The 27,099-nt window shown below is 36.9% G+C and overlaps 1 protein-coding gene across 2 annotated transcripts in view; it reads left to right on the forward strand.

The window, feature by feature from the left end:
* SH3RF1 (SH3 domain containing ring finger 1) overlaps positions 1-24,868 on the forward strand; it is a 91,213-nt gene extending 66,345 nt beyond the window's left edge. For both annotated transcript variants that reach the window (XM_055712485.1, XM_055712493.1), the window contains exons 7-12: positions 5,810-5,967; positions 8,721-8,891; positions 9,052-9,311; positions 12,777-13,135; positions 15,265-15,599; positions 22,195-24,868. In XM_055712485.1, the coding sequence (XP_055568460.1) occupies positions 5,810-5,967; positions 8,721-8,891; positions 9,052-9,311; positions 12,777-13,135; positions 15,265-15,599; positions 22,195-22,363 (1,452 nt within the window). In that variant the 3' untranslated portion in view covers positions 22,364-24,868. The remainder of the gene's footprint in view (positions 1-5,809; positions 5,968-8,720; positions 8,892-9,051; positions 9,312-12,776; positions 13,136-15,264; positions 15,600-22,194) is intronic.
* Positions 24,869-27,099: the final 2,231 nt, after the last annotated feature.

Raw genomic sequence — 27,099 nt, forward strand, 5'->3', positions numbered from 1 at the left:
CATTTTTGCCTTTGCCTCATTGTTGGCTCATGTTCTTTGTGTCTACCAGGAAGGACCCCCAGGTCCTTTTTTTGCATATGATGTATACCTCTAATACTAGAAACAATTAGCTGCTTATATGTATCCATGTAATCTTTTATACTTTGTTCATCCTGTCCTTCAGAAAATACCTGTGAGAACTGAGCAAATAAAATCATTGTTGGTATCATCTGTGCTCTTAGGCAGAATACAAGTCTAGCTAACATACAGGCTGCAGACATTTAGTAATTGATTTGATTCATTGCTGAGATACGTTTTGGAGAGGATAGGGTAGGCAGGATTCAAAGCACCGTTTCAAAAGTTCTGTCGGAAGTTGCGTTTTTTCTCCTCTCAGAAGAAAACACTTCTGTTTGTTATTAAGAATCAGTAGTTCTTTCTTTGGTGCCAACATGGAAAAATACTTTATTTTGGTGCTGGTGCAAAGTCATTAAACCACCTCCAGTGCTTTAGTTGCATAAGCTTGTTCAAAAGCAGCCTCACCATTGGTACCCACAGGAATTAAATTAACAGTGCTAAATGCAGCATGGAGTGAAACTCCTGCCCCATGATTGTCCTGTATCCTGGAGTGCTACTTTCTCTTTGTGATAACCATGTTCCTGGTTATGTTTCCAATTAGGCATATAATTCCTATGGAGAATCTGAATTATTCTCTGCCACCTCTTTAAAAGTCAATAACCTTCTGTACATAATGTTCTGTTTCTTCTTGACTTGTTTTCAACATGACTAAAATACAAACTGGCAGCTCAGTTTAGAGTCAGGTGGTTCCTGTGTTTTTTTACTATAGTGGATATTAGATAATGATGCAGTTTATAGTCACAGACTGTGAAGCGTCTTTTACGTCACTTTTTCTCTTGCTTTGTATTTCTTGTTGTAATTTTAGAAATGTGCACAACGGTTCTGACAGAGCAAGAGAGAAAGTGATGATCTTGTGTCTCTGGATGTTTCCCTTCTGGAAATACCCTCCCTGACATTCTGAGCTTTAATTTCAAAGTACAGAACAATTGTGATTGTGTGATTTAATACATCAGAAGTGGTTGGCTTGAGTTCTTTTACTCTTGTATTTTTTTTTTTGCTTTTGTAAGTATAAACTCCTGCATTTCTCTAATCTTCTCCCTTTAACTTTTTCTTCATTTCTCAACACTAAGCAAATGACAGAGTTGGATTGGAACAGGGAGAGTTTCTCTTTAGCATGAAGATGGTTTCATTGTATCTTCTTCCTGTCAATCATTTTGGAGTTTATAACACTATTTAAAAGTAAATGTTTTAGTTGATTTACAGTTATTGTGAGCAAGCTATTTATACAACTTCTTTTACTTCATGCCAAACTCAGAATAAGGGGAAAGAAGACATCAGAGAGGATGAGCATGATTCCCCATCAGTGAAGAAGAGAAGGATATATTCCTTTACAGTAATCCTGAGTTTACACATCTTTGCTACATTTATCTGTCCTGACTGTAGAAGCAAAGAAAACCTAGTGTCTTCTCTTACCTTTTGTAAGAAAGATGGGTGTTTTATTGGTAAGAGAAGATATTATGAGCTGTCCTGTTCAGTAGCAAGTTTCTCTAAGATAGTTGAGATTAATTCCTAGCCCAAATAAGCCTGTGAGTCTTTTGTCCGTGTATATGTATAGGATCACTTTTTAGTTTGTTGTTGGGGTTTTTTAATAATTACTATGGTGGTTCAAAAAATACCGATTGTATTAATTTTATTTTGTCCGTAATAATCTTTTGTAGATGTTATTTGGTACCAAACATTGTATGAAGTAAGTAATTAACAAATTTGCAGCCAAAATTGACACAAATACAACTTAGGAATGAGAGTGCTTTTGTCCAGTGACCATACACCTTATCTGCTGCTTCTGTCACTTAAAATTTAGTTTGTATTCAGAAAATGTGATGATTTATTGGAAACTTTTATCTTACAGCAGCATTTCTTTAGCCAGCCACATTAATTCTTGTTTTGTGTTTTGAGGTTTGATTTTTTGAAAATGAAGAAGCTATGAACTGAGACAAACTTTTCACAACTGAAGCTTTTGACTGTGATATTACCACTTACACTGTTCTCTGGGGCTTCAAACCACAACTTTGCCCTTAACGGGCATTAATTGATCTGCTTTTCTTGGCTACTGGCATTTTTGAACCTTGTAGCTGCTTAGTATATTTGAAGTTCTTCATAAAATATAAATAGCAGATGTCAAGTTCAATAGTTGTGGGGTAAAAATATGCACATACAATTACGTAAGGCTCATTTAATTGGGAGGAAATTCTTGGATGTAATTTATAAGGTAGTTATCTAATGGAGGGGATCTAGTTGCTATAGATTTTGCTGAAAAAACTCTTAAAGGAAGTATGTGATTTGAACCATGATATGGGAAAAACAGAGACAAAATACACCACAACAAAGTTAGTTACGTTCAAAAAGAGCAGCAGAAAAACAGAATTTAGCAATAACAGATACCTTCCTTTCATTCTGCCTTTACAGTCTCTTGAGAAGTTAAAAGTGTTTTGGATTGCAATCAATCTAGATATCCATATTGCTACTTTTGCAGATTGAATATGTTGACTTTGCAATGGTGTCATGGTAGGTGCACTTAAGTAGCAGAAATAGGTGGTCTGTGTTGGGATGGCGCACATTCAGTTACGTGCTGAAGATTTAAAAAATGAAAAAAATCCATGTTTTTTCTGGTCGTGTTCTCTTGCACACACGCATGCGCACACGCACACACGCACACACACTCTCTCTCTCTCTCTCTCTCTCTCTCTCTGCCCCTCTGTTAAATTATATAAGGTACTCTGAATTACTGTTAATGAGGCACAAGCTGTGAAGGTTATAGTATACTGATAACATTTAGCTCTCTTTTATGTAGTTCCAGCTGATTCAATAGTGTTAGTCAGGAGGAGGTTTAAATAAGAACTGTCTGAATTTTAACCAACAAAAATTCAAATCAGCTTTTGTTGGGAAGAGGAAGCCGCTGAAAGAAACAGTGAGGTTTTGTGTGAGAGGCCTGTTCTTGGTAACATATATTTATAGTTCAGGAATTTTGTTAAACATGAGCCTTAATTTGTTAGCCTTCAGGGGATTTTGCAAGTCATATATTTTTTCCTAGACCTTGTGAGTGTGAAGACAGTTAAGGAATGTTTTTTTTCCACTGCTATGCCTTTTGTTATTCTTTGGGTAAGCTCATTATTGATCTTCAGTTGACTGATAAGGGAAAGGAGCCTAATTATATTTAAACTTAGTAAGATGTATGTGTTTCTAGAGTATGGGTACAGGTACTATTTAATGTTTTAAAATATATTATCAAATTATGTAATGTTTCATCTTCCAATTAATAAAAATAGTTTATCACTTATTTGCTCTTTTGTATGGTTAAAAGTATACCTGGCTGAAAAGGTATTTCCGCCCCTCAGCTACCTAAAATAAAAATACTCTCAATTATTTACATAAGCACATTTTATTAAATCACATGGGATTTGCATATATCCTTTCACAGAATGTTGAGTATGGGAACCATCGAAACTAGGTTGTGCGCTTGAAGTAGGTCTGTTTCTCGATAGCTAGAAAAATGGTTACATGCCAGAAAACTTCTTGAAAACTTGGCCAGAGCATTTGGATCTGTTTTATCAAGTTGTAGCAGTGCAAGCTGAAGAGCCTTAGTTCTTTAAAGCCTATCAGGTAGTTTCTTTAGATTTCTAGGTACTTGCCAAGTCTTGAGGCATTTAATTGGGCTGTGGCTCACTGCAGGTTTCATTACCATAGTAATAGACATGGGGAGGGGAGCAGAACCTGAATAAGGCAGAATCAAATGGAGCTGGGAGGGTGCCTTTATTGCAGCTAAAAATTCGATGTATGTTGTGTGTTCAAATGAATAAAATACAATGCCCAGCATTTGTATCTTTAGAGACGCAGGAAGTGTGGAATTGTGACAACCTTGATATTGTGCATTGATATAGGTTTAATTTTAAAGATTTCCAGCTATTCATCTCCTAATGTGGATTTGCAGGTTCTACTATGTATGAAGGAATCTAGATGCCTAAAAAAAGATTTGAATTTATATTCTATAGACAGGGTGCCTAAAAGTTAGATGCTCACATTCAGCTTGGATTCAGCTAAGACTTTTGTTGAAGCTGACTGGGAGGGGGAAATAATGTCTGCTGTAAAGCAACTGAGAGAGAAATGTTGGTATTTCAATATGAATTAGCAAGGTATTTTAAAAAGAGTGTATAATAGATGGGGATTTAGAATGTGAAGCAAATGCAATTGCCGTTCTTGTAAATACCTATTAATATCAGAGCTCACAATGAAGTTTCTCTAGCAGGTCATGTTTGCTTTGTGTTGGATACAGAAGGCCTGTTCTTAAGAAATTGTTAACGTATGATCAGAAAAAAAGCTTTAAATAAACCAGGAACATTTCACAATATACCATGCAATTTATATCATAACTAAGCATAAGAATTTTGACTGAAAAATTGTGAGTTAATCAGTTTTCTCTACATTTGAAAGCTTTCAGCCATGCAGTTCTTTACTGTGTCATGACAGCATAAGACTAGTTGAGAGAGCCGTCTTTTTATTAACTCTTTCACCAGGTGCAGCGAGGTAACAATCACAGTGAGCTTATTTTCCTTACAGATTTTTCTTTAGAAAAAAAACCCCACCTTTGGAATTAGGCTGTTGGAGGGGAATTAAAATGATTTTCAATTATATGTTTTCCAAACTGATAATGTAATGCTGTGCATTTATACCCTGATGTATTGGAAGAGCCAGGCCGTACTTCAGGACATTTTGTTAATTTATATTTTTGGTTTGTGGTTTTTAGACCTGAAGTGGTGTGGATTAGAGTTTGTTTCAGTATTAAAGGATTGCATTAAGTTGAAGATCATGTTTGAATTTAATACAGTTTTACATTTTCAATGCTGGATGGTTTTTGTTACTCTTTTTGTGTGCATTGTAACACAAATAATTATTTTTGGAAGGGGGGAAGGAAAAGTTCTCCTTTTGTGAGAGACTTTTCCCAGGAGTGTCAGTACACAAGGTCCTAAAGAATTGTCTGAGGCTTTACAGAGCAGAAGGTAACAATTGCTCTATTGATTCTCAAAAGGCATCGAAGCCTGTGGGCAGGACCCCCATTACGAACTGCCTGTAAAGGAACTGTGCCTTTTTATTGGGGTGTTTGTTAAAGATTAACAATCTTGATAATACTGAATTTCAAAAGCTAACTCTTTTAAACTAGAAGAATAGGAGAAAGTGGTAACAATAGCTCAGTGACAATGGTCTCATATTGTGCTGGCTTTTATAACGTACATCAAAAGAAAATTTCCCCTAGAACGGGTGGTTTGGGGTGCACTGCTGCTGAATTGTATATTATGTTTCAGCTTCAGGTTACAAAAACAATCATGTTTTGAAGTACAGTCAGCAGTAGGATGCAAAATCTACCTCCTGGAAGGCTTCTGATTTTTGTCGAGTCCTATCCTAAAGATGTTATAATTAGAAACAATGCTTTCTGTTTTTCCTGTGCTGAGAAATTGCTTGTCATATGCTTAATTAGCTGCCAAGACGTCAAGATTTTAAACTGGAAAAGGAGAAAGAGACAAACCTAACTCTTCAGTTATATCGTACTGGTAGGTAAAGGAATAGTGAACTCTGCTCTTTCTTTCACATTTCCTTGGATTATCATACTTTTTTTGTTTGTTTGTTTGTTTTTGTTTTTGCAGCTGATTCAACTCATCAAACTATTGATCATCTGTTGCTATTTTTTTTCTCATAAAATCAGACTATGAACCCCCCACTTCCGCCACCACCACCTCTCTTGTCTGCTGCAGTCGTTGCATCGGCTTCTTCTGGTCCTCAGTCTGCAGGTGTAATACAAAGGCCTACATCAGGATCCACTGACCAAATGGCACATTTACGACCACAGACTCGTCCAAGTGTGTAAGTAAAATTGAAACTCACTGCCCATCAGAAAAATGGAACAAGATCAGTAGCTTCACATGTACTTAAATCACACCAGCTGGCTTTGTTCTGCTAGAATTCCCAGAAAGCCAAGCTCACAACTCAGGACAAAAGCAACAAAACATACATAAAGGTGATAGCCCTAAACAACTTTCATACTGAGGGTTATTTATATCTTAGGTAAATATAGTCAGCTGTTACTGTATATACAAAGGACGCACTTCAAAGATATAAAATATATATTTATCATGCAGAAGATGAATGAATCTTTGAGGTAGCAATGAAGATTGTGTAACTTGCAAATGGCAAATACTGGAGTGAATTTATTCAGTGTTTTCTGTTATGTATGGTATGCAAAAGCTATTCCCATATGGAATAACTTATGCCAAAACATAGAAAGTGCTATATTTCATTTAGACTGTTACATTAGTACATCATTGTCAGACAGCTTGTGTAAGTTGCAATTGAAATTTGACTGAAGATTCTACAGTTCACTTAATTAATGGGTGGTAGTTTGGAATGAAGGCAGAAAGCTGGTAGTATTATATCTTCACACTTGTAATACAGGCAAATGTGCGTCATCCTTCTGGGCAAAAATATTTTGTACATTAACATGTGCTGCTGACAACATCTTTTTTCTTGGAAACTTATTTGTGTGCAGCTTGGAGAATAAGAACGATAAAAAAAAATAAAATTCAGGAGTGGCTGAACCATCTAACAGGGCACGTTTGAATAATGCAAGGAATGCCTTTGTTCTCTGTCTTTATTTTTGTCTTCCCACCAGGTTTCCTCCCACTCCAAAAGAGCGCTCTTCTTGTATAGCAGGTGCATCTGGATTTGGGCAGTTTCTTTGGTGTCAAGCATTTTAGCACTGCTTCTTATGGATTATTGTGCTTAGTGTAGTTAATCAAGTTCCCATCTCATTTATTCCCATCCTCCATCTTCAAAGGGTTGCTCTATAAGAGATTACTAATGAAATTTGGAATGATTTAACTAAAAGGGACGTTAATGAACACCAATTAAAGCACGTCAGTTGCTTTCCCATAGAGTTTCAGTATGTAGCTTTGTAGATCACCCCTAAATCACATATCACTGAAGCCTTTTGTTGCCAGTGTGTCATGTTGCCTTTAAAGCATATTTTGGACTTGGTTTGCCAGGTACCTATATTGCCTTTAAAGCATTTTTGCAGATAATGTAAAGTTTTCTGCGTGGACAGCAAGGAACAAAAATACAATGCAAAAAGGAGCAGCATACAGTTAATGCTATTGTTGCTGTGCACAAAAGACATTTTTGACAAAAGAATGTTTTGTAAAGCTACTTTTTTTACCCTTGGGGTTCCAAGGGGAGTGGGAAAAAATGGCATTAGAAGTAGTTGTGCATCCTTTTTCAAAAAAGGGGATGTTCTACTGGTCTACCCTAATTGGCTGCCTCTTGCGAAAAATATATTCTTTTGGGGAAAATGTGATTTATTAGAATGCTATTTCCTATAGGTCTGGGTCCATAATTATATAAACATGTTTATATAAGCAGTTTAAATAGGTTTCTTGTGTTCAAACTGTGGCAGAAAATAGAACACTGTGGTGGTTAAAACAGTATCACATTTTAATGTGATTCCAGGAAACTGTGCAATCTTATATGAAGACTTCCCTAGGAATATTCCAGCATGCAACTGCAGGAGCTTCAGTTTTATTTTTGCTTTTTTTTTTCCTAAGAATGTTTTTTTTAAAAGGAAAAACTGCAAAATGTTTCTGAACTCTCAGTATGGTTTCAGATGCACTGTATTATACATTAATCTTGCTTAGAAGGAAAAAAGGGAAATTAGCTTTACAAGTGAGTAACTGGTAGCTACTTTATCCATAGACTTCAAGTTCTAGTAACATATGTTTTGACACTGAAGTTGCACAGGGAGGTTCCAATTTTGCAATATGAAAACTAGTTCTGATACTGATCTTTCATTCCCAACTAGCAGGATTTATCTGGGCTCCCCATTCTTCCTCAAAAAAAAGAAGTTGCCATGTCACAAAGCGTGAGAGATACTAGAAGCTGGTGTAGGGAGAGAGAAGTGGGGTATGGTGGGGTCTATAGTTGATAATGATAGACTCATTTAGGTTGGAAAAATCATAAAGTCCAACCATATGAGATCATAAAGTCCAACCATTAACCCAGGACTGCAAAGTCCATCACTAAACCATGTCCCTAAGCACTGCGTCAATGTGTTTTTTAAATACCTCCGGGGATGGGGATTCCGCCACCTCCCTGGGCAGCCTGTCCCAACACTCAACCACCCTTGCAGTAAAGAAATTTTTCTTAATGTCCAATTGAAACCTCTCCTGGCGCAGCTTGAGGCCGTTTCCTCTTGTCCCATCATGTGTTACCTGGGAGAACAGACCTACCCACACCTGCCTACAACCTCCTTTCAGGTAGTTGTAGAGAGATAAATAGGTGTAGATAAACACCTATTTAATGAAGTTCATTAACTTAATTAAGAAAATAGTTTTATTAGAAGTATTGTACATTACATTTAAGTGCAGTTAGGAGGATATTCTTAATGGTCATTGTTTCCTTTAATGTTGCCATAACTTCTGTTTTAATATGGTAACAGTATGATAAATCAACTAACACATAACCCTTTCTGCCTTGCCTTCTTATCTCTGACTGAACTGTCAGAAAACACAAGTGACATTTTCGGTTGATTTAGCTTTATCAGTTGCATCTACTTTCCTGTTTGTTAGGTATATTGCTATATACCCTTATACTCCTCGAAAAGAAGATGAACTGGAACTGCGGAAGGGAGAAATGTTCTTAGTGTTTGAACGCTGTCAAGATGGCTGGTTCAAGGGAACTTCCATGCATACAAGCAAGATCGGTGTGTTTCCTGGAAATTACGTGGCTCCAGTTACAAGGTATACTTTTATACAAGCGTCTAAACAGTTCATCTACTTTCCAGTTCAAAATGATTCTGTTCTTTTATTTAATGCTAAAATTGGATAATAAAGAGCTGTGAGTTTAGTAACTAGCTCATTTTTCAGTTGTGTTTTACTTTTTTGCTTTTATTTTTGGCAGGACAGTGACAAGTGCATCACAAACAAAAGTTCCCATGTCTACTGCTGGCCAAACGGGACGAGTGGTGACTATGGTCAGTCCTTCCACTGCTAGTGGAACATCTCAGAAGCTCCAGGGAAATGGTGTGGCAGTGAACTCCAGCACAGTACCCACAGCTGTGGTCTCTGCAGCACATATCCAGACTAGTGCGCAAACCAAGGTCCTTATGCACGTGACAGGACAAATGACAGTCAACCAGGCTCGCAATGCAGTTAGAACAGGTAAAAAGAAAAAAAAAAAAGAAGCCTTTATGTGTGGTAGACAACCTGTAAGGTCTGTCTGGGCAAGTGGCTGGAGTCAGGGTATGTGTAAATATGTGTTGGGTTTTATTTAAGGCATTTTTAACATAGTTTTTTTAGTTGTATGCTTACTGTAATGACAATATATCTCTCTGGATTGCTGAATCTTTTATTCTCCTCTAAGCAACTCTGTGTACGTACATACTCCTACTGTTGGGAATTTATATGCCAAGCACTTAAGGTGGACCTTTTTTTATTCCAGCAGTATATGGGATGGGGACATTCTTTGAGCTTCCCTACTCATATGCAATTCATATAGTAATAAAAGTGATAAGAACATCTGAGTCATAGCTTATTTTTTCATGTTAACTGCGTAATAGCTACAGATTGCTCTAATTTAGTATTCACTTTTAAATTATCTCCTAACATCTTTGAAGACCTTTAGCATTCATTCCTTCTTCTTTTTCAGGTCTCTGGCTCAGGGTTGGTCCTTAGGCATTCCAGTTTGTTCTCTAACCTTGACTGCAACTTCTTTCAGCTTTGACTCTGAAACACTAAAGCTATACTGGCTTCAAGACCTACATGATCTATTTCATAAAATCCTGTATTTCTGACAGGTATAACTGCCTTTACTGTCCGGGGCAGGCCACATCATAGTGAAACATGCCTTCTTGTTATTTAAACCCACATCCAAAAAGGTTGATAGTGGTGTTTTCAAGAGTTTTTGTTTACCAAATCCATGCACTCCTCTGTGGATTTGCCAGGCTAGGAAAATACCACACAACTGGAGCCTGATGTGTTCCAGTTGCTCCTAGGGCCACAAAAGAAAAGGAAAAAAACCCACTCCATTTCAAACTCTCCCAGTGTTCCCCCTTTCAGCCTTGAACTGGGGGCCTAAGATCTCTTGGCTGAGAGAGTCATGACAAAGGTTTTCTTTAATCGCAAGATTCTTACTGGCAGAGCAGAAGAAAAGCAAAAGATGCAAATGTTATTATCTGTTATCCCCTTAAGGATGATTGTTTCTTATGGTCTCAAAATCCAGGATTTAGCTCACTCCCTCTTCAGTGTCACGCATCTCCTAAAACACCCTGTGCATCTTCAGATGTCAGCACCAGGTTTGCTTTTGGAGGTCAGATACATCTTTACGTATTTCATTTCTTTAATTGGCTCCATCTTTCTCCAGTCTGATCTTAGGCTGGAACAGATGTGATAGTCCTCTGTAACAACTTTATTCTTTACCTTTAAATAAAAATAACCAGGTGCTATTGGCAGCTGGTAAGAGAAACTAAGCAAAGCATCTGTACTATCCTGCCTCTCAGGCATAGGTGGTTTCTACTCTAAATCCTTTTGAGCTGCTTAGAAGTTTGCAAGTGACAGCACAAAGGAGGGAGCTCCTATGGGCTCCAGAGGCCTTTCTGTCCCCGCATCTCTGCTCCACTGGCAAGATAAATGAGCTCTTACGGTTCCATTCAGCTGGCAAATACAACATATTTCCCACCAACTTTTCAAGTCCCAAATGGAAAAATCAAAGGGGCTGCACTCTCTCCAGAGAATTCAACGTTGGATTGTGGTGTAAAGGTGTACTGTTCCGTCACAAATACAGATCTGTCCCTTATGAGGGCCTGAAAACTGAAGCAATAACAGCTGCTTTATGGTCAAATGTTACAGAGAACTTTGTAGTCAGCATCTGAAATGTGATCATCTTGAGCTTTCCCTAGCACCTGTGCGGAGTGTTACCCTCTCGATGAGGCTTCGCAGTTCAGTGCTGCATTTTGTAGGACTGTTCTTCAGTTCCAGTTTAGCTCAGGACATTGAAGACCCTTCTTCAAATGATCCTGGCGAGACATTGCTTGACATCACCCTTGCTGAGAGGGTATGCATTCTTTGATTGAAAGGAACTGAGAAGAAAATGTATATTCTGCCTATTTCATTAAATGATGAACTGTGTGAAAATAGGGTGACTTGAAACATTTTTCCTATGGATTCCTCAGGGATAAGAAAACAAAACCAGAAAGCCATTCCACGCTTGTACTCCATTGACTGCATGTAAGTATAGATGTATCTTGAAGAATAGCAGCTACTTGTAAGAAAACTGACTTTGTCTGACGAGCAAAAGACAGCGTGAATAATTGTTTTTTACAAAAAAATCTTGCTGGACTCTCCTTATCTTCCTTTTTCAAATGTTTATGGTACTCAAGCATTAGGAAGGGTCTGCTGCAGGGGAAGAGGTGATGTACCAGAAAATACACATAGCATTTAATGGTGCTTTCTTTTTGAAGGAATTTGTGTTGCTTATCATAGGGATTGTAATTGGATCTAATACTGTATGATTGTTATATCAAATTTGTGAACTTTGTCAGTCTTCTCTAATATAATGTTGATGCAATCTAACCAAATTATCAGGGGAATTTGTGGAGAGCAGAATAAAGAGAGCAAGTGCTGGAGGCTTGATTCCAGGATATCACTTATAACAAGCCCGAAACTCTAATTGGTATCTGCAAAATCAGTGAATGGATACATTTGAGATATACATGCACCAAGCTAGAGAGATGACCCCTTCTTAGATGCTAAGTTTCAGGTTGTTTGAAGAAAAGAGAGTGTGCAGCACTGGGATGCTGCATTTCGCCTTATTATTTGGTTAAGATGTCTGCACTTCATACCACCCAGTGGTGCAGATACCCAAGTTGTTCAAATGATCTGAAAGCATGTGTGGTTGACCATATAACTGTAATAGCAATGTTGCTTCTTGGAAAGGATAAATTAGTTCATGCAGAACTCTGTGCTTTGCAGCTAGGCTGCAGCCCTGGTTAGTATATTCAGCCCTGTGCTATTCTCCAACTTCCAGTGTAGATGTTCCTTTTATTTCACAGGGGTGTGAGTAAATCCACTTCTATATTTAAACTTCCCAAGAGACAATAGCTTACGTTTTCAGAGAAACCACTCATAGCAGTAATTGCCCCTGTACTTATTGTTTGAAAGACTCACTAAATCTGTTGTGGATTTTCTGAATAGTTTAGGCAAAACAATCCAATTATATTTTTAGCAGCTTCTATAAGGAGTGTTTCTTCCTACTTTGTTTTATGTGCCCTGACAACTACACAGCATATTAAAAGGAACAAAAAAGTTCCAGGCAGTATTTAGTTAGCACTTATGAACTAAAATGTAATCTTCACTTTACATCTCCGTATCTGAAGCGTTTTACTTAGCAGTTCGGATTTCTCCCCAGTGCTGTTATTCTTCTGCTGTATACTGGTGCAAGTAGGGTAGCATATGCTAGTTTATTCTGGTGAGATAAATTTAGCGCTATGTAAGATGTCATTATAGTAATATATGTTATGAAGGTGGGAAGGAAGCTCCTTATGACTGATTAGCTGTAACACGGTGACTGTACCTCACTTTGTGTCTTGTGAAAAGATGAACTCTCTCACATTTTGTTCTTTGTTACAGTTGCCACACACAGTCAAGAAAGACCTACGGCAGCAGTCACACCTATACAAGCACAGAGTCCAACATGCCTTATTCCTGCAGCTGTGATCATTCCTCACCACTCTGCTGCCTCCCAGCAGCTCCAGCCCCAGCTTCCAAATACTGCTGCTTATGTCACAGCTGTGAATGTGAACCGCTCAACTATACCAATGGCGTGTGCAGCAGCTTCTTTGAATTCTCCCAACATTGCTGCTTCATCTTTGGAGGGAGATATTAGTGGAAGAACTGTAAACACTCACCCTGGAGCTCCTGCATCTCCAGAGAGTGCTTTAGCAGCTGGTGGAAATGCTGCTGTCAGTAAAACAGACAAGGATGGCAAGGTGGGTAGAAAGTAAAATCATTCCCTTGAATTCTCCCATTTTCTTCATGCAAACTTGTAAGGGATCCATATTTTTTTTCTTACATTTGCTGAAGAGCAGCATTGTAAGGTTTTTAAGACGGAGCCTGAAACTCAGGCAGCCATTTTGTGACTACAGCTATGGGCAAATTTATTCTTGGCCATATAAGAATAATTTAGAATCCATAAAATACAGAACAGACCTTGGAGAAGGGTTGAAATAGGGTAGCAGGTTCATGCCTTAAGCCGGAGAAACAAAATGTGAATGGGTAGAGTTCAGAAGAACTGTTAGTTGGATTGCTGGAATTTTAGGTATTTTGTTCTTGTTTACCTGCAGTCAGTTTCCTGAATACTTTAGAAAGTTGTATTGTTAGCAGATGTTATCAGTAAGTATCTGTAAACTAAGAAGCCTATGATGCCAGCTCTCTCCCCCCCAAAAAAACCCACTTGAAACACAAACAAACAATAAAAAAACCCAAACCCATGAACTTGCAAGAACATAAGTTCAATCTAATGTAATAAACCTAATATTTAGTGAAAATCAGTATTCTTTACGTTACCTTCCTTATTAGGCAGACATACAGAGAGTTTATGAAAAACACATTACCAGCAATGTTTATTGGACAAAGGAAAAAAAAGCACATAACTCTGTCTTTTATAAATGTAGATCAGTAGAGTCTGTAGTGATTCTGCTTTCCTTCCTTCTATTTGAAGTATTTTTCTCTGTGTCTAATCTCATTCTCACTGTCCTACAAGCCGTATAATGGTTATATTGTAGGCAGAAACATTCCCCCAACTTTCTAACTGGTTTTGTTTTACAATTGTGATGTAGTCAGAAATATTTTTTCTCCTTTTGACACTTTCTTTACATCTCAAGTGTTTTAGAATTTACCTTTAGTACTCTTTAGCCACAAGCATTCCTTAATGAAGTTTATGTAGGTTTTAATCATACTCTGTACACTAATCTCACCCACTTTTTAATTTATTTTTTTTATTATTGTTGAGTGGAGGTATCTAGTTATCTAGTACTTAGTTTTAAAATTACTTCAGCCATAGCCACCGAAATCAGACTGAGGTGCTTTTAGGCAGGGCTTTTAGAAAAACTCACAATTTTAAGTTTAAAGATGATAATGTATTTGGACTGTTAATTTCTTTGCATTTCTCTCTTCTTTTTTTTCTTTTTTTATTTTTTTCCCCCATTTGGTAGACAGCAGATCTTTGCTGAAATAGCTTTAATTTATTGGAGACTTGGAAGAAGGACCAAGGATTTTTCATTCACAGTTCACCAATTTCACTGCATCCCAGGCTATAATAAAAAACTCACATTGCTCATGCTTTTTTCTTTCTGTAGTTAAATAACTTATTTTTGTCTCCAGGGCTTATAATCTGGCACCTCTTATAAGCACCAAATTTACTCAGTCAAAGGGTTGGTAAGAACATGACTGCCACGCCCCCTTAAAAAAAAGACAAAAAACACAAAAGCTACTTAAATAATTCTCTTCAGGGTAAGTAATAGTCTTCAGGGATTCCTGTCTGGACAAGCAAAAAGAATGTTTACAATTCTTCCCTCTAGCAGAGCAGCAAAACACAATACATTCCCCTTGTGGCAAATTTCTGTTAAATCATGAAGGTCTTCCCTTACTGAGGGAGGATAAATAAAAGACACTTATCTAAACAGCAGCCTCCCGGGCAGACTTTTTTCCCTGCTTGGTTTGAAATGACTCTTTATGCCTTCCTAGAAACTTCCATATTAACAAAATGTTTTACTGCTTAGATTCCCACAGTGGGAATCTAACTTCTCACTCCTTTTTCTAGACAACCTTTTGGGCCACTGCCATTGGCTTTTAAGGTAAGCCTTAGCTTAACTAACTAAGCAAAAGGACTTAGCAGGTTTATGGTCTAAATGACTTACTGGTTTTCTCTTTAGAATTTTAATAATTATCTGTCTCTTTTATAATTTTCATAATTATCTTTTGTAGTTTGTACAGTCTTAAATATGTCCTCATAATTTACTGAGTCCTGTCTGATCACAATGTCATCTGTCAGAATGAAATGTTCAACTCTTGATGGGAGACTTCTGTTCTAAAATGAGGCACTGCTTTTTGTTTACAGAAAGAAAAAAAAGGTTTGCTGAAATTGCTTTCTGGAGCGTCCACGAAACGCAAGCCACGATTGTCACCTCCAGCATCACCAACACTGGAGGCTGAGCAAGCAGCCGCAGAGTTAGCCCTGCAAGGTGCAGTTGGGCCAGAGCTTCCATCAGCAGGTGGTCACAGCAAAGCTGGATCCTGTCCCACAGACAGTGAGGTCTCTGGGCTGGCACAGGAGACACTGCATCGGAAAACAAGTTCCCTGGATTCTTCTATTCCAATAGCGCCACCGCCTCGGCAGCCTTGCTCATCCCTGGGTCCAGTCCTGAATGAATCCAGGCCTCTTGTCTGTGAAAGGTAAATCATCCCATGCAGCTAGACTCAGGCAAACCAAGAAAAAAAATCAACTTTCTGACACCTGCAGTGTATATTAGACTGCTTCAAAAAGCTGAGATTTTTATAGCAAGATGAAACTTACTTTGTTAACAATGGTTTATATGCTTATCAACTAATGCTTATGTTTATATTTGCTTACTTTTTGTGTTACTTTGAGGTTTTGTTATGAATAGACATTCAAATAAGGTGATCACGGTTTTGGTGTGAGTACTGAGGTAGATAAAATAGGCTTCCTGTTTTGCAAAATATGAACGCATTATATTCTTGCATTCAGCTTAGTCCTTTAAGGTTATTAGCAATGTAAAACTGCCAACCTACATATATGGTGAATGAGATCCTTATCTATGAGTAGGCTTAATACGTGATTTCTTGAGCTGTTGCAAAGATACTTTTACTACCTAAATGCCCCATTACTGTGCGCTCCACATAGCAAGCTCTAGGGCAGCCTCTGTGTCCTGGCAAATAAGTCTGAAAAACATGTAGTTGTCTGGACTCTAAAACTGCCAGGCAGTTGCTTTAAAGTTCTGTCACTTTTCTTTTGCGTCCATCTATTACTTTCAAATATCAAAGTCCTCAGTAGATTGCACGTACTATGAAGGAAGTCACAGTTTTCTAACCACTGTCTCTTTTTTATTATTCCTGGTAGTAGATAACCAATATGAAGAGTATCCTAGGATTTGTTTTGCTGTAGCTACAGGATTGTGTGGCCTACAGGAAAAAACAGTGGAGTTAGAATGTTTTAAGAGCTCAAGGACTGAACTGATTCATGCTGACTGTATTGTAGACTTCGTTCTGATACTACTAACTCATGGTGCGTGGGTGTACTGTTGTATTTCCAGAGGCCCATTGATCTTGTTACATCCATGTGTTAAGAGCCAGACAGCAGATAAGTTTCGACTTTGTCTTTTATTTTACTTCTGTTATACCTTTAATGCTTTTTAAAACATTATTACTGTTTCTATGCAGTTTCCTTGCAGGAAATTTCTATTTCATACTGAATTTCAGAAGTAGATTTACATTTATAGATGGAACATAAAACTTCAAAGACTTTCCTTTAAGAATAACATCATTTATTTCACATTGTCATCAGTCTGTTTGGCGCAGTAATATGTTTCTGTGCTTTGAATGTGAAAATAATTCCAAATTCATTCTGGCATGACCAGTGGGTATTTGTGTAAAGCTATTTGCATCCTCACGAAAAGTAGTTTTTTCCACTTCCATGGTGGAAATATTTCTTCTCAGAACTGCTTAAAGAAAGCGATGCTATATATTTTTGTTTATCTAGTAATAACACACACTCAAACTTTTTAATACATCTCTGTATCTTTACTATTATTTAAGTGAGAATACGTACCAGAGAAATACTACCACAAGATCATTCTCTTTGGTACTCATGCAGAATTGTTACATTTTGGTCAGTGTATTTAAATAAATTTTCATTTGGGTTCCCTTTGTCCTTTTCTGGTCAAGGTTGGGGTTTTTTTTTCTGTAGATGTGCTTTTGCCACATTTCCATTTCCTTAAAACAAATTGCTTAAAATATGTTGCTTAATAATACTTACTGCTTACCTTGTACTCAATATCTTGAAAGTAATTTATAAGCATTGATTAACCTTCATTAGTCTTGAAGGAGGGGTCAGTAAGAAACATACTGATGATGCAGTAGGATCTTCAGTGAAAACCTGGAGTTGAAAAGAAAAATATTCATGAGGATAAGCTCAACAAAAAGCTGAAGAACAGAGAAATCTGCTGATACTATTCTGCTCTTACATATCACAATTGCAATCACAGGCTACAATGATTGGAGAAAGAAACATTACTCTCTGTTCTGACTCTGGCTTTGCAGTGTAATCGTTAGTGTTCAAGTTTTATTTTCAAAAGCGACTAGAGGACTTAGGTGTCAGGTTCTGCTGATTATTCTGAATGGAATAGGAGCAAAAGTAGCTGGCTGAACCCTGGAAAGCACTTGAAAATGTTCCTGTTTTGGATGTGGAGTTTTCCCCGGATTCCTTCCTTCCTTTAAGATGCAATATCAAATTTTTGGTCTCATCCCACTGTTTCTCCATTTACTAGAATTGAAAGTTGACCTAGATTATGTCTTTCCTGTAGGTTCTACTGAAAATTGGAAGAAAAAATTGTGAATTTGTTTCCAATCATAAAGAATAAATGGGTGGGCATTTGATTTGTTTAATAGCAAACAAGCTCTTTGTGGCATGGATTTGCAGATGCATACTTAATACTAGTGGCCATTTCACTAAAGGAAGGGAAGATGATGACATTCCTTTCCATCTTACTGTTGCAGGTCTTCTCTGTACTTCCCATTCTTATATTCTCTCTTCTTCTGTGAACTAGGCTGGTTGATCACTGTGGTCCATGGTCTTTCATATGTTCCCTGTATGGAAGGAGCAGAGAAGTTAGAAATTTCAGCCAGGCCTTGCTTCCAGTTTGGAGAATTCCTTTCACCTCAGACTCTGTGATGGTGTTCAGTCATTTCTTCTGATTCTCCAGCCAAAACACAAGTTGTCTTAGGGTGTTGTGATTTCTTGTATTGATGCAGCGCTGACAAGGCCAAGGATCACTGTCTTTTCATTAAAAAGACAGACCCAACTCCCCACAATTCCCAGAGGGAGCTATGTTATGCTATGACTACATAGTAATTTGTTTATCTGTGGGGTTTTTTTCCATGACAAGAAGTAAGGGCATATTTCAAGCTCTTTTCATGAGCTTTCTCTTTTAGAGGGAAACATTGATTAAATAGTCTTGAAAGTTTACAGTAAGTATACAGCACTGTAATAATAAACTTCCTAGCACCGCACGATGGTGTTAAAGACCTGAAGTTTAAGCTAAATATGCATCACTGCATATCCTAAACTATGATATCAAGCCTTCATCCAGTTACAGCGAAGGACAGAAGTAATTTTGTTCCGTGATTAAAGTGACTCTTAAGTCATTTTATCCACCACAAAATGACTGGTGTAACATGTGCTTCCAGCGCACAGGCCAGCAACTTTAGAGGGCAGCAGGTTTTATCACATCTGACAGCATTTAATGCTGTTAATGAAATGCTGAGAATCAGTCTGCCCTAGATGGGTGTTGATTATCTGTAGGAGTCAAAGCACCTACTCAGCAGATAGGAGAGCTGCACAACAGCAAGGCATAGGTAAGCTGTAAAGTAAAAATTCGAAGAACAAGAAAAAGAAACTAAAGCAAGAAGCTGAATAGTAAGTATGAATTTAACTTGTGTAATAATAGTAATTCCAAATTGCTGTGTTTTCCTCAGCTAAAATTTTCTGCATGTGAGAAAAATATTGTTACCCACTTGGTGATCAGGATAACCACAGATAATCGTCCAAAAATCAACTACAAATAGCTGGGAAGAAAAGCATTATTTTGTGTCTAGTGAAACAGAAGCAATGAAGAAAGGGAGAAACACATGAATGATACACTCTTTTTCATGTTACTGAGAAGTGTGAGAAATGCCAATATTAAAAATGAAAAGTAGAATGGAGAAAAGTGAAGACAGACAACCATCACAGTCACCACCCTGCTGCTAAAATAAAAATTTTAAAAATCACAAATACAAGTGCAGAAGCACTGTGGGATGCAGCCAGACATATTGGGAATACCAGGAAAGAACTGATGGCAAATGTAGTGGCTGCTTCTGGGAAGCTAAAATACTTTTGTTTTTATAATACTAATATTTTAACACTAGCTGATTAAAAAGAATTAGGATAATATTTTGAAAAGTGGTGAAAAATACTGTAAGACAGTCAAAGAAAATAGAAGGAAGAAAACATACTGTACAGCTTAGATGCATGTAAAATATTATAGATTATGTGACTACAAAAGATCTGCAAATTTGACCTTCAGACACTGAAAACAGCTGCAAATACTGAATAGGGTGATAAACAAGGAAGTGTTTTGCAAGATTCAAATGTGGGAATGAACGTGTTTTTCCAAAACATAGGTTACATTTAGTAAATGTGACTATTTTTCTCCAGGGACCTGGCAATGAACTTTTGAGCTGAAACATAAGCTTTTTACTCTGCATGAAATTGGTAGTTTTGGCAGTATATTGTAGATGATTAAATAGATAATGGAAAAATATTTTCTGTTCCATAGCTGATCGGAGGTGATCTGAATAGACAGCTGTGTGAATGTGTGGTGAGTCTAGACCTGATCACCTCTATTTGGGCAAATAGAATTTGTATAATGTGGCATAAAATTTGATAGCTTGTCGTAACAAGAGAAGAAGGAGATGTGATGTAAAGACGCAAAGCGTAATGGGTTTCTTCTCATTAAACATTGGAAAATATAGTAAATTTTAACATCAGTGGTATTGTGTTTTGGTTTAGGCATTAGGTTACAAGATGGATATCAAAGTAGTCTGGAAGCTAAAAGTCAGTGAGAACTACTCAATTACTGCAGAGCTGAGGGAGTTCAAAACTATAGGGAAAACTCAGGAGAATGGTATTTATGCACAAGTTGGTGATCCTTTAGGGAGGGCACAGGGAAGATGGGTTTTTGAAAAGCTGTTGGTTTTAACGCTTGGCAGGCAGGAGCAGAAGGTAGGGAAAGAACAAACTAGTCTGTCAGTTCAGGAGAGTGCAGAGGTTACTGACGGACAGCTTTGGAAACTGAAACCAGGCATATTTCAAGTCCAGTGTTTACAGCTCATCATTTGACAGAATGCAAGGTAAGCAAGGCAGGTATTCTTTCTTGAAATCCATTTTTTAACGGTCTTCCTTTCGGATAAAACTAGTGCTATGTGTATGTTACATAGTGTGCTGGTTAATTTTCAGCCTGAAAGCAGCGTGTTTATTACAATAGTGAAAGTTCTTCATAGCTTTATTGCAATTCTTTATCCTTTACTATCTTGTCCTGCCTCAGTAGAGGCTATTGTTTTATCTCATGTAGGTTTACAGTCTTGCTTAATCTTACAGTCTATTAAAAATGTTTGCTTCTTATGTCCTAAGTCAGCATTAATACCCAAGTTGCCCACAGAAGTTAGTGCAGGCATCTGCCATGCTGCCTAGGTTGGGTGAGGAGCATTCTGAACCTGTACACTAATAAATTTAATAATTGGCTTGGTAACTTCTGTGAAGCATGAGACTAATTCCAGTGCTCTGGAATATGGGGTATGTCATAACTGAAACAAAGTCATAGTTTATGAGTCACTAATAAGTAACATTTGATAACTGATTAAATCCTAATATGATTTGCTGTACATAGATTTCCCAAGAGACTTCAATTATTTACACAGTGCTGCTACTCTTTTCTGAATACTTTTAACTATATGGACAGCCGTCATTTTTGGTTTATATGTTCTTAAGCAAAATGTACTACTATACTACAGTATCTTTCTCCATTTCGTTATTAACTTGTATTATTACATGTTTATTGAGCTATAGCTGGTATTCCATCCTTTACTAGAAGTATCCTGTTATTTTTTCTTTTCATCAGGTTGTTAATGTATCATGATCTATTAAGATAATAAATTATTATAAGATTATTAAGATAATTATCTTAATCTATTAAGTATTAAGTAATCTTCATGAGTGCAAAATGTTCTGATTTTAACTGGAAATTAGATTTTGTCCAGCTGGTCTTGTAGCACTGCATTTAAGGCTCTTAACCTTAGAAGCTTTTGGCTTCTACAGTCAGCCATGGATTCTACTTGTTTTCAAGTTGCAAACATTATTGGTTATGTAACTAGAAACTGATTTATAATATCCATCAGAAATCTTGATCAAGAAGATGACACAATTGTCTACGGAGCTGTAACACTTAAAATTTAGGTTGATGTGAACTCAGACCGGGGTAGAAGAGATTGAGTAGTGTTATGCACATTGAAAAATAGAAGAGTGTAGCCTCTTTTTAATGCGCTTATATTTAAGAGGTGTGAAATATTATATTTACTGTGAAAAACTTAAAAAACCACACTTCTTATTTCTATCAGGTGCCTAAGAAAATTGTAGAGTTGAACACTTTGAGAAGTGTTTATTTTTAATATAATAATACATAAATTGTTCAGCTGTGTCCATTCTATCCTGAGAAGTTTCTAAGACAAATGAAAATAATATCCAAACCCAGTGCAAATAATAGGTTTTGCTTCTTTTTGTTCTGTGCGTTTCCTGAAGAGTCTTCCCTGGGATACTATCATATTAAGCATACAGTTGTAATATTATGCACAGTTACTGCTGTGAATGCTTTGATTATTGTTGAGTCATGCTGACTGGAAGGGTCTGTGTATTTATATCCAAATAGATGTTTACAATTTTGTCCCGTTATTTAACCATCATATGTATTTTTACAGGAATTTTGGTGAAAAAAACTAGAGAGATGCATACATTTGACTTACATTCATTATGTTGCTATTGTTACTTTCTGTTCAAGACGTTTTAAGTTGTTACGTACTGAGCAAACAGTTTTAGGCAATTACCTGTTTTCCTAAGTTTTAACATGCACAGGAATATTTTTTAAAGCATCAGTTTAAAAATTAAAAAAAACTAAAACAAAAAGAACCTAAACAAAGGCATTTTTTTCTAATTACACAGGTACAGGGTTGTGGTATCCTATCCTCCTCAGAGTGAAGCAGAACTTGAACTTAAGGAAGGTGACATTGTTTTTGTACACAAAAAACGTGAGGATGGCTGGTTCAAAGGCACTCTGCAACGAAATGGAAAAACTGGCCTTTTCCCTGGCAGCTTTGTAGAGAACATTTGAGAAGATTCATTCCAAGCGCTTCAAGTCATACTGTACTGTCAAATAGCACAAATATTTTACCAGAAAAAGCACAGTCATGAAATATTTTCAAATGACTGTAATGTAAACAAAAATCTGCATATTTTTACAGTGTCTATAGCACAATTACACCAGCGAACAAAAAGGATTAAGGCATCTGCTGGTTTTATCACTTTGGATTCTTAAGTGTGATGTGTGCCTTGTACTGTCTGATTTATTATATAAAGGAACTTTTTTTCCCCCCAAGTATGTTACATAAATGAACAATTGTTTACAAGGCTGTAACTAATTTATTCTTGTTTTTTTTTTAAACTTGAACTTTGTGTAATAGCTAAAATTCTTGTGACTATGATTTTAAAAAAATATTAATTTATGAAAGAATAACTAAGGGGAAGCTGGATTCTCTCCTTATGAGCAGGCAATTATTTCCGGTAAAGAGCCTCCCGTTTATCCTTTGAACATTTTTCCCCTGCTGTGTCTGACAGTGGAGTAAGTCTCTGTTTTATGAGTTAATGTTGAGTGGTGGTGATGTGGCGTCAAATAGAATTTGCCAGGTGGGGAAAAAATGTGTATTTTGTTCTTTGGACAGAGGAAAAAAAAAAAAAAAAAAAAAAGTCAGTGGTGTTCTTGAGTCTAGTTCTACTTCTTCATAAATCACCCAAGTAATGTTTCCAGGAGGCAGAGATGTATGTGAACAATTGAATAAAATTCAACCATCTCAAGGTTAGGATCATCTCAAGGTTAGGAAGGAAGCAATTCAGGAGTGCCAATGAGAAATTCACTATACCTTTTGTTTATGTAATAACTTGGCTATTTGAACAAAGCTTAGCTTTGTATTTTTAGCCAGTTCTTTGGGCTGGGCATTCAGCACTCAGGATCCAACAAAATTGGGAGGAATGTTAAAGCCCAACGCTTAGAATGATTATATCTTGAAAACATCTGTTTGATAAGACTGAATATAAAAATAAAATTACAAGTTGTACTTAATGTCTAAAAATGCCTAAGAACTGTAATTTGCTTTTTTCTTCTCAAACTGATCTGCATGGCCAAGAGATGTTTTAAAATGTCTGAGCAATAGTGGTGGTAAGTGATGCACTTGTGTTAAAGTAAAAGGCTGTATGAAACACTGTGAAAACTTTACAAATTTCTTAACCATTGCTACTTTGGTATGTTCTGACCTTTACTTTGTCTTGCATGTGTTACTCAATTCCTGCAGAAATATAACTGTGCATGGTTGGATTTTCCATTCCAGTTTCCTGTTGCTGGGTTATTTTGCTCTGAAAGTTTCCCAAAAGCCACTTGACCAAAACTAGTGAGTAACTCACCTTCAGCCACCGAAGGTGTCCAGTGTTTGAGTCATCAATAAAATATTTTAATGCTCTTGCAGCTGATGGTTATAAAGAATGCAGCCTGCAAGAAAAGTGTTATTTATCTTTCAGGGTTTTGTTAGAGATTTGACACTGGTAAACACACATGCACTCAGCTAAACTTGGGGTTTTTTTATTTTACTGTTTAGTTGTAGCAGTTTAATGGTGATTTTTTTTTTGCAAGACACTGAGCACCATCATCTCCAGTTAAATCTGATGTAATTTGGCTGTTACTCAGCACTTTACAAAGGGAAGCCAGTAGTGTGATTCAGTGTCGCACAGTACACAGAAACAGTGATTAAAAAGTACAGTGATATGTTAAATCGTTATAATTTTTTTAAGTTCTATGTTAATGACAAGGATTTCTTGCAATATCAGGTAGTAACATGATGGTCTTAAAAATAAGAAAAAATATATCTATAAATGCATATAGTTGGACATGACAGCATTCCCAAATTAACCATGTCTCTGAAACACTGTATAATTCAGTTTTTTGCATTTTTAAATATTTTAAATAGTTTACTTGAATATTCATGTAATATATAAAGGTTTTGTGAAATGAATTTTAGTTAGAAAGAAGCTGATATCAGCTTTTGTCAGCATAAATTGGCACCAGTGTGTCATAATCTTATTTTGGAGAATTTAGTGCATTTTATATTAAAGACTACTAAAGGTTAATTTTTTTGTATCTCTGATCTTCATATTTTAAACTAAGTGACTAAGGTACCTCTGCTAATAGAATTTCATTGTGTAAAGTCAGTTAAAAAACAGCTGTTAATCCAATAGTTCTGTTAGATGGAATACATTCTTAATTGATTTTTTTAACATTAAGTAAATGTTTGTAAAAAGGGCTTATTACATAGCAGTGCAACAATGACAAAAATGCAGTTTATCATGCCTTTTTGTGATCTTTTAGGTATTTGTTTTTTTGGTTTTGGCTTGGGATTAATTCAGTGTAGAAACAGACAAACCCTGTGCATTTGCTGTGTGTAATTCCATAAAAAATTTTGTAAGGTATTTTATATCTATGTTTGAAGTCCAGTGAATGTTAAGTGTTTGATTTACTATGTTAAACTTCCAATCCTAATAAATATTTTCTTAGCAAACTGCTAAATCAAAATGTGTATGCAAACATTAAACATAAACTGCTTGTAAAGAATTTGACAATAAAATTACCAGAACTTAATTTCAGAATTCATAGGAGGATATTTCTGCTCATAGAAAAAAAAAGTCTTCAGATTCCATAATGTTAGATGCTTGGAACCGTGAACATAATGCAAAAATTGTAGAGAGAACTGAGGATCTGGCTTATCTTTTCCATCTCCTTCTTTCTGCAACTTTGTAAGTAACATCAGAAGAGGTAGGTAACCTCCTTCTTTGTCTGATGGTAACTGACTAGTTTGATCTTGTCAACAGTGTATCAGATGCGTAATAGTTAGAAAGTGCTTTCCCAAGAGGAACAAGTGTCTCGCGCAGGGGGTGTGATGTTTGTGTATGGAGACACAGGCCCAGCCCTGAGGCTGAACCATCTACCCAAACTTTCACCGAGGGCAAAAGTGTCTGGTGGCAAGAGGCTCGCGTGCCCTGCAGAAGTTGAAGTTTGCTGTGCGCAGCACTTAGTCACTGCCTGACTAGATCTTCTTGGTTTGAATGCGGTTACATGTCTACATGTCACTGCTGGGAAAATGGTAGGAAGTTAAATCTTAAAGTGTTTGCAAAAATGTTTAGACTCTGTAAATGTTTCAGCTACAGTAATAAGGCTTCTGGTTTGTCAAGACTGACCAGGACCTAGATTCTGCAGCATTAAGTCCTCTCTATAAAAAAAAAGCATCTAGTCTAATTTTCCTTTGGGGGAGTGGGAAGTGGCATTGCAGGCAATGTGATTTGTAGGAATGCAGAATAGAGAATATAGAAAAGCAGCTTATTTCTTTTTCAGAATTGTGATCTGACATCATTGCGTCTGTAGGAGAAAAGTACACACAAACATCATGGCTGCACATCAGAAGTAAGACTGTTTCTTTGTGTTGGGGTTTTTTTGGTAATGTAATTATTGAGTAATTCTAATATGTATTTAGCATTTGGCTTGCCATAGGTGCCCAAAATACTGTTCATCCTCGTTTCATTACCTCTGCCTTATTAGCAGTAATGACAATTACGGTCGTTTTGCATAGTCTTAAAAACATGGCTTCTGAGCATTCTGGCATTTTTCACAGAGCTGGCAAAATGTTTTAACTGGCTTGTTCTTTCCAGTTGCTTTAAGCAAATGTGTTTAAAAGTGTATATTGACTTTAATGAAACACAAGAATCCACTTGTCTAGTTAAAAAGATTTGTGCCTGGCATTACTAAAACTCCTACAGTACAGTCTTTCATATATGTGCACAATAAATAAGTGATGCCACCAGTTTCTGTAGGTCACATGCTAGTGTACCCATTTTCTTTGGATCCTTGTTGTGAATCTGCAATAAGTGTACTTCTCCAATCACTCTCAGGTGCTTTTCTCCTGCACTTTCAGAAGTAGATAATGGTAGATCTTAAGGATATTTGAAGTTGAGCAAAACCAGTGTCATAATTCTTTTGAATGACTTCATCATTCATAAGCTGGCATACTTGAAATATTTGTATCTAGAAACAAAAGGGCTGACAATGGTGATGGTGGATGGTGATGACATGGACATCAAATGTGAGGGAAAAATGGGAAAGAGAAAAGGATTTGGAAGACCTGTGTGTTGGACCTGAATCTTAGCCACCTTACCTCAGTAACCGAAGTCCAACCCTGTGAAAGGACCTAAGAGGAACTTGGATGTCTAAGGCTGAAAACACAGCCCTCAGTCTTTACCTAATCTCTTAAGCTTGTATTTGCTGCTTGTGTCTTGTTGCAGTAGGCCCGAGCTGCTTTGGTGTTCTCATGTCAAAACACATCTGGAATCCGAATCTGGACATCTGTATTCCCAAATTACCTGAAAGGCTTGATATGACGGATGTGCTTTGAGAATATATCTCACACTGAGTACTGTCTTAAATAAAAAACACAACAGGAGTTGCAGGTTTGCATTAGTAAACGGGGTAGTGTCTGCTTTCTGTGTAGTAACACATACTAGAGGGTGCTGTCAGGAAATGTTATGGATGCAATGCATTTTCCTTCTAATTTTCATCCAAATTGCTCTTACTTTCTAGGAGAAAAACTTGTTGAGACCCTCAGAGTTAGCAACTGCATTTGAAGACCTGAGGTCTCACCTTTTTTGAGCCTCAGTTTCCTCATTTGTCAAACTGATGATCCTGTCCTTGCAAGGTATGTGATGTGGAACTTGTTTTGAACCTAAGGGGCTGACTGGTTTTCGTGAACTTGCAGA

The sequence above is a fragment of the Falco cherrug genome, chromosome 1, assembly GCF_023634085.1.
Source record: "Falco cherrug isolate bFalChe1 chromosome 1, bFalChe1.pri, whole genome shotgun sequence".
In the NCBI taxonomy this organism is placed as follows: Eukaryota; Metazoa; Chordata; class Aves; order Falconiformes; family Falconidae; genus Falco; species Falco cherrug.